The sequence below is a fragment of the Chenopodium quinoa genome, unplaced genomic scaffold, assembly GCF_001683475.1.
Source record: "Chenopodium quinoa cultivar QQ74 unplaced genomic scaffold, ASM168347v1, whole genome shotgun sequence".
Classification (NCBI taxonomy): Eukaryota; Viridiplantae; Streptophyta; class Magnoliopsida; order Caryophyllales; family Amaranthaceae; genus Chenopodium; species Chenopodium quinoa.
In genome coordinates, this window is record NW_018742684.1 from 2283538 (window position 1) to 2301536 (window position 17999).

A 17999-nucleotide genomic window follows, 5' to 3' on the forward strand; every position below is an offset into this window, starting at 1 on the left:
CATTTTACGAGGCATTGGTTAGGCGGTGGTCCCTCACAGGGTGTGGCAGTAATATGAGCTCCATGGTCGAAGCAGTTGGATGCTGAGCAACACCAAGTTAGAGTTTACCTTTTGGCAATTAATGCAATTTTTATACATACGATATTACTGTTCTTTCAATTATACACCTCTGTATTATCTAGAATTATTCTGGTATAATTGTAAAAAAAAGAATCATTCTGGTATAATTATACTAGTATTTTATATACTGTCATTATTCCCTAATCCCTCGAATTTAGTTATTATTCACCCGTATCTTGTCAATTAATTTCTTATACTTTTGCTCATGCACTCAACTAATTTAACCAATATTTAAAAAAAAATAAAATTACATAATGTATTTGCACCAGAAAAGGCTAAGGGTGGGCTAACTTTGAATTGTGGATAGTGACTTAAGATCTCTGTGATCTTTGCTTTACTATTTGGACTATGACTATAACCGACTCATCGTTACTTTAGACGGTGAAGATGGGTCGGGTCTTAAAGAGAGCAATCATAGACCAGGGGAGAAACCAGTTACAGGATCAGGAAGGTCAGAGTGCCTACAAATATTATCCTATTGCAAAGTACTCCATACTTAATTGTTATTACCTTAAACATGCATGTATTACAACCCTTAATTTTTTTTATACAATTATTCACCTAATGCTTAATCCTTAATTAAATTAACTATTGTGTAAAAAAAAAAAGCACTATCAAGTATCAACTAGATAATCAAGTGCAAATAATTAAATACAAGAAGTCTTTAAATATTTCTATGACGATAATAAAATTAGGAAAAGTTTAATCAAATGACTTAAGAGAAGGATTGGTAGGTAAGCAAAGTGAAACTTTTAAGGGTTGTTGGTTAAACATTGTGTAATTAATTTTTAAAAATTAATGTACTACTCCATAGTTAATGTTTAGGGGTAGTTGGTTAACCATTGATCGCCTAATTATCTTCTACTACGCATCTTTCTTTTCTTTACCGTCCTATTATTTTCATCAACATTTGATTAACTTGAGATAGCTACGGTGTTTATTAAAAAAAAATACGAAATACAATAAAATTAAAATCCTTATGGTAATTAAACTTAATACACATATTTCACAAAAAATTCAAAAAAAAAAATTACCCACAAAATTACAACTGGTAGCAATGAAATAGACAATACCAAGAGCAAGATATGACACAAGCATTATTAATAAGGGAAGGATCTCCTCGATCCCTTTCATAGCATCTGATTTTGTATTTAGGAGAGAGACAAAAACAATAGCTAAATTACAAAAAAAGAAAAATCATAATCCACTTTTGGTCCCTTTTTCCCCTCTCCTCCTTTACTCATTTCTTTCCTTTCTTCTTTTTTATAAAACCCCTTCTTTCTTTCTTTTTTGCATTTCAATCTTCAATTCTTTGCTCTTCTGCTTCACTTAGCTCAAACAACACTCTTTTTTCTAATTAACACTGTGAAATCAGCTATACCCAGTTTCCATTTTCGTCTCTCAATTTGCAGGAAAATTATTTAATTTGTCTTTGAGGAAATTTAGAAATTTTGCTTTTTCTGAGTTCAGAAAAGCTCTGAAATCAGAAATTACTACTTGGGTGTTTCTTCTGTTCCTAAATTTGTTGGGTGAAAAAAAGTTTCCTTTTTTGGGTTTTTACTGGCAAGTTTTGATCTTTAAGTGGGTAAATTTATAGCAGTAAAATGATTGATTTATAGCAGGAGAAAGATTGAGATTTGAGAAAGAAGGTAAAATCTTTGAAAAACAAGATTTCTTTGATTTATTTTTTGGAGAAGGTAAAAATAAAAAATGGGGTTGGAAATTGGTGAATCATATGTTAAGAAGACACTCAGGAACTTATGCTTGAACCATGGTTGGTCTTATGGTGTTTTTTGGCGTTTTGATCCGCAGAATCACATGTAAGTTCAATTTTTTTTTAATTTTTTTTAAATTATAATTGCTGCAAAATTTTTTAAAAAAATGAGGGTTAGTGTTAAATTTCATTTGATTTTCAAGGGTGACAATTAGTTAAACAAATTTGATTTTCTAGAATAAATAATTATATTACAATTTTGGGTCATTGTTGTTACCTAAAAACACATCCAAACACAGAAAAGGAAAAAAGAAGTTAATTATACTGCATCAGTACTCCTGAACTGAGGAAATTTCAGTTATTATAAAATTCATTTATGCTAATGAAGTGGGGTTGGTTACTTTGGACCATTTCTTTAAAATGTAGATGTATGCAACTTTTCCTTTAATTTCACTATAATAGTAAGACAAATTTATTAAATAACTGACAACATGTTACTAAAATTTGTGATTTGAGTAATGTGCAAGTGCAAGTAGTCTAAATTAATTTGTAATAAAGATTAATGAGGGTGGTTGATTTGATCTGAATGACTGAAGCCTAATTTGGAAAATTTGTGTTTATCAGGTTGTTAACTGTGGAAGATGCTTACTATGAGAATCATGTTGCAAGTTTAATGGATAATGTGCTTGTGCAAGTCCACATGTTTGGTGAAGGGTAAGCTGTTCATAACTTGTGGCTTAATTTTTCGAGTTTTCGGGTTTTATAGTGTATTTGATTTAATGGCTGGTCTAATCTTGGTAAAATTGTTTCTTCAGTATAATTGGTGAAGCTGCATTTGACGGGAAACATAGATGGATGTTTGTAAATGGATCAACAGATGATTGCAAACTAAATCTGCAGTTTTCTGCTGGAATTAAGGTACTTTCTTTTGGGTTCAATGTGTCCTGCATAATGCAACTCATATAAGCATTCTGTAATTGAATTAGCTATATTTATACATTGTTTTCATTGGTTTCGCAGACAGTTGCAGTTATTCCTGTGGAGATGCGAGGCGTGGTACAATTTGGGTCTACGAAAGAGGTTAGTACTGGTGCTGCAGAGGAACTTGCTTGTGCCTTTTTTACATGGTATATATTTTCTGTTAGTCTGTGGTAGTGTGGTTGCTAAATGTATGTACTGTTTTCTGTCGTAGATTTTCGAAACACCAGAGATCTTGGATCAAGCAAGGAAGTGTCTTAGAGGTGGTGATTATTTTAATGGGGTAGCAGGAAGTAATACTTTGTTGTCTAATTCTGATGCCAATGGCCAAAATGGGCTATTAGCTTCGGTCATCTCATCCCAAAGTTCCTTTTGTGATGATATGTCTACGCCTTGGGCAAATAGCATTGAAGGTTGTTCGTTGTTCGATTCCTTACCATTTTCTGGAGAGGTGTTTGGAGAGCAATTTGAGCCTGCTCTTCTTCCAGCTTCTGCACTCGATACATGCCAAGCGGATGATCTTTCTCAGTGGCTTGCTGATACATCAAAGCTGTGTGTAACTGGATTTGATCTAGAAGCTATGCTTGCTGATGATATGTCATCAGATCTGGGTGGAAGCAACCTATTCTCTAACATTCAAGGAAAACAACTAACTTCCCCTTCGCAAAGTTCTTTGACTAACACGTTAGATTTTGGCTGTGGAGAGTTGGGTGATGTTGTCAATGCTGTTGAAGATAAGGCTAATACCTTGCCTATTGATGACGCTATGAGTTTCTTAGAATGCATCTCAGGGGTCGGAGGCAATTCGACTGCTGCACCAAGAAAAGGGTTGTTCACTGAGCTAGGTTTGGAGCATCTTTTAAAAGATGGTTCTAGCAATAGTTCTACCCCTAGATCTTGCATAGAAGATCAATGGCCGTCATCCAAAAAGAGGAAAACCGAAGCCTATCAACAAGTCAATAACCAATTGCAGCAAACTTACCATTCTTGGGGAGTAAAAATGATGCAACCTACAAGTACTAGTGGCCATAAAATGCAGGATTTTGGATCCTTAAAAGACTGCATGGATAAAGCACAGGGAAGGTTGTGGATTGATGAAAGCTATAGCATGGATGCCAAGAGCTGCATCAGTGCTGTTAATACACAAAGTAAGAGGACTGAAGAACCTCCAAAGGCCACCAAGAAAAGAGCGAGGCCAGGAGAAAGTACGCGTCCAAGGCCCAAAGACAGACAGTTAATTGCTGATCGAATCAAAGACTTGAGAGACCTTATCCCTAATGGTGCAAAGGTATACTACTTTTTGTTTGTGTCATCTCTTGTTATTCATAAGATACTCCCCTGAATATTGCTGAATGCTGATGGTTATGTTGTTATTGCAGCTAAGCATTGATTCTTTGCTGAACCGCACCATTAAACACATGCTTTTCTTGCAAAATTTGAACAAGCATGCAGGCAAACTCAAGCAAGTCGATGAATCAAAGGTTAGTGATATTTTTGCTGAAAAGATGTACATTTTTGACAGACTGATTAAGACATGTTCTGACAAATTATTGCTGGTTTTGAATTTTCAGTTGATTGGCCAGGATAACGGCCTAGTAGGAAGTTCAGCCTCAGTTTCTTCGGGTGGTAGTGGTAGGCGTAATGCTACTTGGGCATACGAAGTTGGAGGTTCAAACCTCCTTTGCCCAATTATTGTAGAGGATCTTAATGAACCTGGTCAAATGCTCATTGAGGTATGATCTTGTCGTCAATGCTGATTATTTCTCTTCCATTTCATTGTATTTAAACGAACTTTAGGCTAAACAATTTTAATTGCATTATGTAGATGCTATGTGAAGAACGTGGATACTTCCTAGAGATAGCTGATGCAGTTCGGGGTTTTGGCTTAACCATACTCAAGGGAGTCATGGAAATGAGAAACGACAAAATATGGGCACATTTCATTGTTGAGGTACATCTTTTAATCTAATTTAATCATTGTACAACTTCAAGTAATTAGTAACCAGTCAGTAATTTTCATTAATCTTATTAAGGGACTAATGTATATTTAATTGTGCAGGGAAACAAGCATGTAACGAGGATGGATGTGTTCGTGTCTCTTATGCAGCTTTTGCAAGGCACAAACACAAGTGAAGTTCTAAACACAACCTGTGAGGCCGCTAACATTGTCACCAATGCAGCTCCATTTTGGGGTGACTTCCAGCAGCATGTTGTGCCACTTCCAATTTAATCATAACTAGACTTTAACAGAATTTGCTTGGATTTGGTTTATGTATAGAGATCTAGGAATTTAACCAAAGTTCACGCTAGCTCAAAGAAGAGCATCACAAAGTGTATTGCTTCTCCTCCCCCACGAGTTTACTGCTCGCTCTCACTACAAGTATCATGGCGAATCAGGCAAAGTAGAACTGAAAAAATAGCTTCAGCAAGAACGGCATCACATCTGTGAACTCAGCTAGTTATTTTTCCTGTTCAATTTTGTTGGGGTCTTGTGGGTAATTTGTTATTAGTGATTAACCTGTTCATATCTTGGGCTTATTGCAGATGTAGATTACTATATAGTAGTGTGTTAGAAAACTGTTACTTGGTATACTTAGGGCTGACCTTTGAGGCTCTTGCTTGTTTTGCCTCTCATTATTTTTGTAGTTAATTTGGCACTTGAATGGAAGATCAATCTCTTTCCCTCATCTCTCGATTTCTCGCTTTTCGTTGTTTGTTTACATGCATGTTTTTTGTATAAACTTTGTTATTTGTCTGAACATGAAGCTGTACTCAGATTTCACAGCAAACCACTAGTTCAGTATTACACAAGTCTTAGCTTAAACTTTCAGGATATTTGATTACTTTCAATGGTATGAACGACAGAAATAAAGGCTCAGCAGTGGAATCAATAGTTGAATTGTGTTAGCATTTATGATTTCTATTTATCATTTGGTTGGGAGTGAGGTTGGTAAGGACTAGGGAGTGTTCTCACTTCATTGCATTATTTAATGTAGAAACTCAGATGTCAAATGAAGAATGGACGGATTTGACTTAAACTAGTGTGTGACCTGAGCAATATAGGTTGGGTCAATATCTCGAGTTGATTCCATTTACATAACTACATGGTTTCATTATCTAGAAGGTTAGAATAATCTTGATTAGAGTATAATTTTTCAATTTTTTTTATAACTAGTTTTAGGTTGAATTTTCCTCTTTTTTTTTTTTTTTTTTTCTTTAAAAAAAAAAAAACGGGTCGGATCGGATCAATATTTGATAGGTAACATCATACATTGAAATTACCATATTCGTCCAAGATAAAAAATTTGAAGAGGTGAGTATGGTTTAGACAATAGGAGTATATAATTGATGACCTAGAAGCAGTGCAGAAATTGGTTTCCATATCGGATGAAACCAAACTACTCTATGGGCTGTAGCATTGTTGATGTGCTTGGACAATGTATGGACACTATTATTTGTAGGGCATTACCATTTATTAGCCACTATGCACATTATCATTGGACGTTGGTGTTCTCAATTGTTGTACGTTACCTTAGCCTCAAAATTTGAATCATCAACTACTAAAAAAAATAAAATAAAATTACATTTGCTCATTTCTAAATTACTTAGCTTTTAAGGGCTTTACCACCAAAAAAAAAAAAAATTAAATACTTTTTTTTTCACAAATTTTAAAACACGCATTTGATCATATTAATATTTGTTACTTACGTTTATAAACCAACATTATACGAAGAATATATTATCAATTGAATTAATTAATAAACTTTATTTTTTTAGCTCCATAGTATTGTGTGTGAGGGGTGTGACCATTTTTTTTAACTCCTCAACTGGAACAATAAATTTCTTTTCCCTATTTTTCTTATAGCTCATAGTTGTTTAGACCCAAAGTGGTGAATTAGAGAGCTTAAGTTCATATATCTTAAAGTGCAACACTTCATGTTATTCTCAATTTTTTTTTTGAAGCAAAGTTAATCTCATTTTTATTTCTCTACAATCTCGAGTTTAATTGTATTAATTAATTTACCTATTTTCACACAATCTTGCATGATTAATTTTTTCTTTATTATTATTAATCAAAAGATAATCGACGGAGTATATGTTTATAGGAAAGATCTTGATTGAAAGATATAAGCGAGCATAAACAATTATTAGAGCATTAAATATTTGTTATATTGTGTGTATCTCGTTAATAATTAAGCTACTAGTACCAAATTACAATTAAAATGTAAAAATTCTTAGATACTCGTATTGTTCTTGAAATTAAGATAAACAATTTAACTTTGGGTAATAGTAATAATATTACAATAGTAGTCCTAGTAGTTATCTACATATCTTTATTTCTAGTTACTGCATGCAAGCATAATGAAAATGTTGGGTAATAATTAAAATGGTCGGACCAAAAATTAAAAAGAAAATAAAAAATGGTAATGGCCGACTTAAAAGCAGCTTTAATTTGTAGTAATGGCCTGTGTTCTAGCCGACTGTGGGTGACCTGTATAAATTGTGTGGGCATTGTTTTGTTTGTAGGTCAATGCGTTATCATTTTGCCTTCAAACTCAAGTTTCATTTTTATTGCATTTCATTTCTTCACCTTTTTTTCCCATTTTCTCAGTACACCTATCCAATTTAGAAACTAGACTTCATAATCCACCAAACGCTCTAGCTCAATTATTTGACATTTAGGGCCTTTTCTCATTGGCTGAACTCAGCTGAATTGAACTGAACTGAACCTGAATATTTTATAAGAGAATGAAATTAGGAGCTGAACTGAACTGAACTAAACTGAATTTCAACGTATGAGAACAGGCCCTTAGGGTACTTAAAGCGTAAATGAACTGAATACCTGCTTTGTTTACTTTATTTTCACTTGTTTCAAGTCTATTAAGTTTAGATAAGTTCAGTATAGGAAAAATATAATCTAATAAGAGTTCTCAAGTTTAAATTACAACTAAAATAAGTTTTGATAAGGTCAGATAGCTCAATAAGCTCATGTAAGTTCTGATTAATTAAATGAGTAAAATACTTTAGATAAGTGAAAATAAGCCAATCAGGTGAATAGAGCTATAGAACACACCCCTAAATCACATAACTCGTTTGGGTTTGATTATTTTTATCATATTTGAACGATCTTTAAAATGCCAATTAGAGTTTGAATTAAAAAAATCGTTTTGAGTCTGAGCCAAACCGTAAGCAACTGAGCTCTCCTCACGATGAGAATTCTTAATGTATATTTTTCAAGTCATAATTTTTTTTTCATAAAGGTAAGAAAATTTATACATTAAATTAGGAAGCTCTCCTAAAGATGAGGATTCCTGATGTATATTTTTCAAGTCGTTATTGGCTTGAGCACTCCTACTCAATACAAAATTACACTTAAATCCACTACTACATTATCAGTCTATAGTATCACGTACAAAAACAACTGAGTTAGGGATTTAGACTTATAAGCAGAGTTTATGGAGTGGGAAGGTGTTTGCATAATTGGAGCATACTTTACGTGGGTGCTAAATTTTGACATCTCATTGTAAGGTCGGTTCTTTATGTCTAAATCAGCTTCTGAGTAAAGGTTTCGGACTTCGGTTATAATCTGTAAAAATTTGCCAAGTCTACTAGTCTATTAGTACTAGATCAACTGACTTTTCACCAAGCTAAGTGTGGTTTTCTGATTTATTTACAAATTGTCACCTCTTTTCATGATATACTAGATTCTTTGGTGTTGATATATGATGGACACTCAAGTTTTGGTTTTTAAAAAGTGTTACTTTTTTCTTTTCTTCTCCCATGATTCTAGAGGTTTAGATCAAGTTGACTAGATCATCTTGAATTCTTGATTTTTGGGATCTTATGCTGTAAAAAGTAGGTCAAATTTGATTACAACTAAATTGTGTTAAGGTTATTTAGCTACCATCATCAATGTCAATTTCTTTCTTTTTCCCTTTTTTTACCCCTCATTTGACACAAGGGTAGAAGGGGTGAGTGACAAATTAGAATACTTCAAATGTAAATGTAACTAAAGTCAGAATTAGTGATCTGATGCATAAAATTTCGAGTTTTATCATTTTTAGATATTAAGGGTGTGTTCTATTCATCTGATTTTCATTGATCTGAACTTATCTTTACTTATCTGATCTTATATGAACTCATTAGACTTTATTAAAACTTTTTTTAGTTGTAATTTGTAATTGGGTAACCCTTATTGGAATTTATTCAACCTGAACTGAACTTATCTAAACTTAATTGAATTTATCTGAACTTATTACATTTGAAATAAGTAATAATAAGGTGAACATAACAGAATACAGAGTAATTTCTAATATTTAACCCTTGATTATAAAAATAATTTAAGCTATAAAAAGGTGTTAATCCTTGATTATGAAGTAAATATGTTTGTGACATCTAGATTTTCTTAAAAAACAAATTTGTGTAGTTATAACAAAAAAAAAAAAAAAAAAGGACAAGTTACTCCCTACTTAGAACCAAAACCAATATCCAATGGTTCTGTTTCTCATTTTAAAGGTGTTAATTACTTAATTGCAACAAGTAGGATCATCCAACTTCAGGTTAACCCTTAGCGAATAGCTGCTATTTATTAGCAAACACTTTTTTCTACTTTCTTGTTTGGTTTTTTGTTTTTAAATAAAAATAAAATACAATTACCAACATGCCCTCAATGTGGAGAAGAAAGAAAGAAAATACTGAATAGTACTGTGCAAAGGTCCATTGGGCTATTCATTCCAGTCCTGTAAAGCCCAATAATTAACTCTTAGCCCAATATACAAACCCAAAAATAATCAAATGAAGAACAACAGAGAGACATACACATACTTCGCAGGCTCGCACTTTCCAGTTTTATCTGGGATTCCAAATAAACTTCTTCTCAAAGTGTTCTTCGTCTTCTTCCTCATTTTCAAATTTCCTGATTGAATTAAAAAATAAAATTAAAAAATGGAGGAAAGTATTGCTTTATCTGAAACTTTACAGGTTAACTCCGCCTCTTCTCGCGTTATCTGCCGTGTGTAAGCTTCTTCTTTCTCCAATTTAATCAATCAAGCTTTATGAAATTTGTTATATTTTCAGTAAATTATTTGATCATTAACAAATTCTAATTGAAAAATGATAAATTTGAGTTGTTTTATTTGATAATTTGTTGAGTATTTGTTTGATTTTGAATTTGGGAAATGTAGATGTCAAAAGCAATTTTCGCAGTATACTTGTCCTCGTTGTAATACCAGGTACTGCTCCCTCCATTGTTACAAGGTATGCCTTTTCTTTTCAGCTCTTACCAACTATTTTCGCTTTCGTTGTTCGATTTTCGAGGTTTATTGATATGCCAACTGTTGTGGACAAGTTAGGAGAAAGGGTGCTTATATGTTGTTGTTAATGCTAATTAATACTCCATCCGTCTTCAAATAATCGTGTTGTTCGAGTCAAATTGATTTTAAGATATGTACTAAAGAGTTACTACTATTTGGTGAATGGTTGATAAACTTCCTACAATTGGGGAAAGTTGTTTATTACAAAATAGTGAGTAATTAGGTTTCTAGAACTTAATAGGGATTGTGGAATTGTAACGAGTAAGGAGCTGTATATACTATGTAAAATGACTAAAAGAAGTTTTGAGGTTGAGGCATCTCTTTTTTGGATGCAAAAGGATAGACTACATAATGTGATTGAGGCGACTTTGGAGTTATGTAAAGAGAAGAGTGAGGTTTGCTATGAAGAAGAAAATCATAATTGCACTCGTTGATGTATACTGATATTGTGTGGGATGACTTCTCTGCTCTTGTCTATAGGAATGTTTCAACAAGAGTAATAAGTATTGCTACTCTTATTAAACTAAATAAATAAGTAAATAAAGTCATGTTAGGATTTGATATATATTTTTCGTGAATGCTAAAGATGTTGCTGGTCTTTTTAAGAATGCTCAATGTAGAATAATATGCGTTTCCAGTAATAATCTGTAAGCAGTTTGGTATAAAATTAATCATTGTTATTTTAATTATCATCTTTTGCTTCACTTGCCTGCTTGCACTACTACTAGCCATAGCCATAGCCATTTATTAGCTGTAATTATCTAAAGCCTAATTTCCTTGGCCCTCCTATAAGTTTAGACTCATGATCTAAGTGATGCTATGATTGTATTTGATTCATTATGTGGTTGTTTTGGCAGTCTCACAGCCTCCGATGCACTGAATCTTTTATGCGGGAGAATGTTGTGGATGAGATGAAACAGCTACGCCCTGATGATGAGAGCAAGAAAAAAATGCTGGAGATTCTCAAAAGATTTCATGCTGAAGATGAGGAGGACGGCATGGATGAAGATGGTATGTTTCCTCAGGGGACATCTATTTAATTTGAAGTATTTAGTAAGATAGCTACCAATATCCCAAGAGGGCCGAGACAGTGTTTGTGCATTATCAGTTTTATCACTAGCTAAGAGTAATAAATTAATCCAAAAACTCTGCATAAACTGATACAACTTATGGTCTGAAATAAGATGGCAGAAATCTAGTTAAAAAAGCACAATGGAATGTCTGAGCTCATGCAAATTAGTTCTTAGATCAGTTTTATCATGACTTCTGAGCTTTCCTTATAGTTATCAAATATGTTAACTTATGCCATTTCCTTATATTGCAGACTCAACTCTCTCTGAGGAGACTATTCAAAAGGCTCTATCAGGTATGTCCCTTATAATTTCATCCTTCCAAGTGTCATTAGTTGCACGTAACTCGCTGTTTGTCGGTCCCCCCTATAGGCTATAGCTGTGTGATATCTTTTTTTAGTTATAGTGTTGTCTTTTCCTGTTTCCTTGCTGCATTGTCTCTTAGACAATTTTTTTCACTGCTGTTGTATTCTTAATTCCTTGTACAGTATCCAATTTGAAGGCTTACTGTGAAAGGTCTGATTAGGAGCTAGGCATGTATATTGTTTAGGGAGAGTATATACAAGTATGTAATATGCTCTGACGCATAATTTCTGTTTTCAGGAGGTGAAATAAATTATGACGACTTAAGTGCTGAAGAAAAGAAACTTTTCCAACGAGCTATAACAACTGGAGAATTGAGCAAGATGATCGAGCCATGGGAGCCATGGTGGTTGAAGCCTTCTGCTCGAACAATATCTCTGAGTCATGGAGGAACTCGGCTTATCCAGCCTTTAGCAAGCGAGGAAGCATCAGGATCTCATTCTGTTGAAAACCTTGAGAGTGAAATTCCTCCTGGACCTGAGACACCTTTGCCATCGCCTAAGAATCTTACTTCTGCTGAGCCTTCTCCACTTCTCCCCTTTCATCTGGTTGACATCCTGTACAGCTATTGTTTCACACTTCGCCTTTATAATGGGGATTGGTCGTCAGATTCTATCGGAGCTTCCATGGTGGTCTTAAATGTATCCGCTGTTTTAAGCCAGGGAGCACAGCCAGAATCCTTATTAGAAGCTGTTTCATATTGCTTAGAGCAGACTTGTTCACCAGACTTTAGACACATGGGTGGTTTACAGTTCGGTTTTGGTGTTCTTGATGATGTAGTGTCTTTAATATCCTTGGGCAGGGCTGCTGTAGTATGTGCACTATGTGACCTGCAGAGGATGATTGCGGCAGGAGAGATGGAGCTGAAATCCGAGAAACCAAGAAAAGCAAAGAGTTCAGAGGTCACGAGCAAGCTCAAGTCTGCTGGAAGGAAGATCTACTTTATATTGTGCTGGGTGAACGAGCAGCCAGAAGAAGTTTGGTCTTCTCTGTCAGTTCTTGTTCAGGCTGAAAAGGCTTCGCAATTGGAATACCAAGGCAATGGAAAGAGGAGAACCTTAAAGACAGAGAAGACAAACGATGATAGCAAAGCTCTAATAAAAGAAATTTAGTTATTTGAATGTTCCATGTTCCATCTTATGTTATGAAGAGTTACTTTTTTGATAGGTGTGGTAGCGAGAATTGTTTTTTGATAGGTATGTTATCGAGAGTCAATTAGGATAGTAAAAAGTAATGTATAACTCTAGCAAAGCAGAGCATGTACAAAAGCTTTTCTTGTGCAAGGATATTGGATAGCTTTTTTGCAGGATACGGAGTATATACGAGTTAGTTTGGTATGCATGCAGTTGATGCTGATATCTGTTTCGTTACAGTATTCTTAGACTCATACTCCCTGAGACCCTGACTAAGTTATAGACAGGCAGGAATCCCTGGTTGCTGCGTGTGCTACCCCGTATACCACTGCTATTGTTAAATTTGTTATACAACTGGGTAGCTGGTACAACTGTACAATGTACGGCTTTGGCAGCCAATCTGGTGCATTTAAATGCACTTCTAAACTTGTTATACTCGTGTTAGTGATATGATCATGCTGCTGTCATGACTCCTAGGTGCAGAAAACTGTCATCTGTCAGCCGATAAATGGGCATTACAGACGACAATTCGATAAAAAAAAAAGGCTCATTAATCAATGACGGAGCAACGTACAATCACATTACATAGATTAGCCCTAAAATTCAATAGACGAATGGGACAAACTGCTAAAAACTTTATTGAATTATGATCACCCCATAACATAACATGTAAATCAGAACAAACACAGATATAGAAATGATGATTAATAATGCCATAAAAACATCACAAATTCCTAATAATTACTTCTCCCATCATGCATGAAACTAACCCTAGTAGTGACATCTTAATTTCCGTAGAGACGAACATGGAACATCCACGTGACATGAAGGCGAAACTCGTTAGAAACCATACTAATCAACCTTTCGGCGAAAGGAGCAACCCTCGGTAAGCCTAGCCTTGCCACCAGTAGGCTGACAAATAACAGTCTGACAATTAGGGCACATGATCACAGTTTGAGAGTGGCTGAATACAGTCGTAATAGCGAAGCAACCTTGACACTTAACGTCCATGAAATACGAGTTTGGGGTCTGCACCAACCTTTTCAGCTTATGCTTCTTCTTCTCTAGCTCCGCCGGCGGGTTCAGAAAATCTGTGTCGTTCTGCAACACCATGATTGTTGTTTAGGGTAAATTTATGATCAATATATAATGAATATGATTAAGAATTTTGAGTTTCTGATCTTAAAAAAGAAGTGGCAGCAAGGGTTTAGGTTTCATGAAATCATGCGTTTATATAAGTTTTAGGTGTGTGGGTTATGTAGGTTTTAAGGATTTAAGAAAGTAGGGTTTTGACTTTTGAGGATGAAAATTTGTTGATATTCTAGTAGAGCTGTCAATTCGGGTAAACAGGTCGGGTTTGGGTCGAGTAAGTGTGGGTCGGGTCAACTCGGGTCGGGTCATTTCGGGTTAATTTCATAATCTTTACGGGCGGGTTCGGGTTGGGTCAAGCTTGAGTCGGGTAACGTCGGGTCATACATCTTTTCGGGTTTGGGTCAGGTTTAGGTTGGGTTAATAACAGGTCGGGTTACATTCGGGTCGGGTGAATAATAGGTCGGGTTTAATTCGGGTTTTCACGGGTTAAAACGGGTTAGGGTCATTCTCGGGTTCGAGTCGGGTTCGGTTCAAGTCAATAATTTGCGGGTTATAATCAGGTTGGCTCATTTCCAAGTCGGGTCATTCTCGGGTTCAAGTCGGGTTCGGTTTAAGTCGATTATTTGCGGGTTACAATCAGGTCGGGTCATGTTCGGGTTCAAGTCGGGTTCTGTTCAAGTCTATTATTTGCGGGTTATAATCAGGTCAGATCATTTCCAAGTCAGGTCATGTTTGGGTTCGAATCTCAAATATTGGGTTAATCTGGGTATCGGGTTGATTTCAGGTCGGGTCATATCAAGTTCGGTTACATTTTTTGGGTTGGTTTGTTAACAGTTCATGTAATGACATTCACGTTGACTCATCATCAATTACTTCGCTTATTATAAGAGAAATAATTTCAGATAAGTTAAATTCTAATAAGTTTAGATAAGATAGGTTTAGTTTAGAATTTTAGAAGATAAGTTCAAACCCTATTCTAATCTATTCACATTGATTCCACTCATTTTAGGGATAATAATTTAAGTTCATATTCGAGATGACTTGTTTAGATAAAATATAGTCAATTCATACAAATTCGGATAAAATAGGTTTAGTTTAGATAAGTTAAAATACAACAATTTTTTTTTTCTAAACTTATTTTATTTGAAATTATCTAAACTTGTTTATTTTTTATAAGTTCATATCCGTGTTCACGTTTTTTTTTAATGGCATTATTCATAACATTTTAAGATTAATTAGGCAAATGAATAATAAAATTAGAAAAATAAAAGACCAATAAAAACCTTTTAACAGCTCTTGTTCGGGTCACCACTTTCTCGAGTACAAACAAATCAAGTCATGATTGAGTACAGGTAAATTATGTGGGTCGAATTATCATCGCATTCAATCATTATTCGAAATTATTATTTTTTTAACTTTTTTTTTATGTGGGTCTCCCTACATCCAAGACAAAATACTTTGATCAATATTAACATAGAGTAATTTTAGCCTTACGAAGTTTCGACATAACGAGTAGCTTAGAATATATATAGCATATATCTTTATTCACTATCTGATCTACAATATTAAGGATGTATAAAATAACAAGTCGAGTTGATTTTAGGTCAGGTCAATAACAAGTCGGGTTGAATTTGGGACGGGTCCATAACAAGTCGGGTTGATTTCGGGTCGGGTTAGTGACAGATCGGGTCTGGTTAGTGATAGATCGGGTTGAAGTTCGGGTCGGGTTAGTAATAGGTCGGGTTAAATACGGATCGGGTTAGGAATAGGTCGGGTTGAATTCAGGTTGGGTTAAATTCGGGTTTTCACGGGTTAAAACGGGTTTGGGTCAATTTCGGTTCGGGTCGGGTTCAGTTCAAGTCAATATTTTACGGGTCATCTTCGGGTCGGGTCATCTCCGGGTCGGGTCATGTTCGGGTTCGGGTCTCAAATACTCGGGTTAACTCGGGTCTCGGGTTGGTTTCAGGTCCGGTCATATCGGGTTCGGGTCATCATTTTTCCGGGTTTAGACGGGTCGGTTAATAATCGGGTACGGGTTGGTATTTCGGGTCGGGTCAGCTTTTGACAGCTCTATATTCTAGTGTGTTGTGTTGTTTTGCTTTCTTGGGGTTTTCTAGTAGTGTCTCAGTTTTTTTTATGGGCCCGAAGGAAAATGCGTAACTTCTCTACCCAAAAGAAAATTAGGAAAATTTGCAAATTACAGCCATTTAAAGTTCGTATTTTGCAAATTGCAGCCATTTAAAAAAAAAATTGCAAATTGCAGCCTAAAAATTCATATAAATTGTAAATTGCAATCCGATTCAACTTTTTCATCGGTTTACAAGTTGAAAAATCTTCGATTAAGGTTTTAGGGGTGCGGCCATTTTAGGCCTTAGGGATCCGAATTGAGCTCGAATGAGAAAAAAAATAATACAAGTATCTCGTTTTGCGTAACAAAAATGTATCGATTTGTGGGAAACTGTAAATATGAGACACTTATGTTATTTTTTTGCTAATTCCGAGCTCAATTCAGGTTCTTAAGGGCTAAAATGACCCCTGAAATCTTAACCGATAATTTTTCAACATGTAAACCGATGAAAAAATTGAATCGGGCTACAATTTACAATTTATACGAACTTTTGGGCTGCAATTTGCAAAAAAAAAAATTTAAATGGCTGCAATTTGCAAAATACGAACTTTAAATGGTTGCAATTTGCAATTTTTCCAGAAAATTACAATAATTTCATTAATTAACTAGTGTTTAGGCTCGAATGATTGATACCCTATCGCTAATACTATATATTTAAAACTTAAAGTTGTGAGTGTAAATCTTGTACAATCACTCCACACCACAAAGACATTGTTTATTTTTTTACTAAAAAGACATTGTATTAAAAAGAAAAGTATGTCTTGAAAAAAAAAAAAAAAGTCTTCAAACACTCTACCAACTAGAATTTGGTGTAGAGACTAGACTAGAGAGCAACATGGTTTATATCGTGTGCCCTCTAGATCGCATATTATGTTGCTAGCTTAGGTCACTAAAAAATTTGAGCTCTAGAATCTCACATTTGACATAAAAATCTTTCACTATATGTTTTTAATAGAACGATACATTTAATTTTCGATAGAATGATACTCCTTTTGTTCCTAACTAGGACGATTTCCATCTGGTACGTGGTTAATACTACGGAGTATTAATTTGTATATTTTGGTAGTTATGTGTCGTGTTATAAAGTAATCTGATGTTTTGGAGATCAATTGTTGTTTCTGATTGTTACTCGGATTGTTATGGGCAATTTGAGTACAGAGGTCGCAGGAGGAAGAAGATGCAGATCCACGATATATTTTTTATATTTTTTTGGAGGATGGGGAAGGACGTTAGTTTAGAATTAGACGACGTTACTAACGATCTTTTTAACGATGCAAAATTTGCCGTCAACATAGCCATGTCACCATCAGTACAATTCAATATAAAAATATTACTTTTGCTAAGGAGGGCCCACAAATGCAGCTGATTAACAAGGTTTCGTTAATCAGGCTGATCAACTGGGTCGGCCTAGAATTTTAATGGGCTCGATTCGCGTGGTATGATTAGTCCTTTGGAAAATATTACTATGTACTACTGAGCATCCTGAACTTTGCGTAATAGCCAAAACGTACACTACCAACACGTGCCTAAAATGAAAAATTCTAGTCGCTTATTTCATTGGAGGAGGTGAATCCACGCGTGCCAAATGGATGCATAGGAACAATTCACCATTTTTTAAAAATTGTTCTAGAGAGTGACAATTCACTTCCTTCGATGAAATAAATGTCTGGAAATTTCCATTTAAGGCACGCATCGCACCTAACACTATAGTTGGTGGTGTTTTGACTATTACGCAAAGTTTAGGTGCTCAGTATACCTAGGCCATATTTCAGGGTGTTTCGACCAATATAGGGTTTGAGCATTATCAATGCAAAATAGATATTAATTGTTGGTTATTAAATGTTTCGATGCATATTTCAACACGTTAAAATTTCAAATTAGTACTTCATTTCTTTTTTTTTTTTTTTCTTTTTTTGAAGCAAATTAGTACTTCGTTTCTATATGTACTTTCTCTATTAATCTTGAATTTAATTACAAGAGTTCATATGATACAATTATTAATGCATAACTTTAACCATATGCTATATAACATTTGTAAATGTCAGATTGTCAGTAAATATTATAATTAACATTAGTACTGAATAATTA

The 17999-nt window shown here is 34.6% G+C and overlaps 3 protein-coding genes across 3 annotated transcripts; 2 read left to right on the forward strand and 1 right to left on the reverse strand.

The window, feature by feature from the left end:
- The first annotated feature begins 1001 nt into the window (after positions 1-1001).
- Positions 1002-5499, forward strand: LOC110722748 (transcription factor bHLH157-like). Its single transcript, XM_021902037.1, has 9 exons — positions 1002-1940; positions 2459-2548; positions 2650-2752; positions 2855-2914; positions 3027-4100; positions 4192-4293; positions 4384-4545; positions 4638-4763; positions 4872-5499. The coding sequence occupies exons 1-9, from the start codon at positions 1831-1833 to the stop codon at positions 5040-5042; spliced, it is 1998 nt and encodes a 665-aa protein (XP_021757729.1). The 5' UTR covers positions 1002-1830; the 3' UTR covers positions 5043-5499.
- A 4113-nt stretch (positions 5500-9612) lies between these two features.
- LOC110722749 (zinc finger HIT domain-containing protein 2-like) lies at positions 9613-12869 on the forward strand. The gene is made up of 5 exons (XM_021902038.1): positions 9613-9828; positions 9997-10069; positions 10983-11136; positions 11450-11491; positions 11799-12869. The coding sequence occupies exons 1-5, from the start codon at positions 9758-9760 to the stop codon at positions 12668-12670; spliced, it is 1212 nt and encodes a 403-aa protein (XP_021757730.1). The 5' UTR covers positions 9613-9757; the 3' UTR covers positions 12671-12869.
- A 296-nt stretch (positions 12870-13165) lies between these two features.
- LOC110722573 (40S ribosomal protein S27-2-like) lies at positions 13166-14151 on the reverse strand. Its single transcript, XM_021901838.1, has one exon. It carries the CDS (start codon positions 13802-13804, stop codon positions 13544-13546), a length of 261 nt encoding a protein of 86 aa, XP_021757530.1. The 5' UTR covers positions 13805-14151; the 3' UTR covers positions 13166-13543.
- Positions 14152-17999: the final 3848 nt, after the last annotated feature.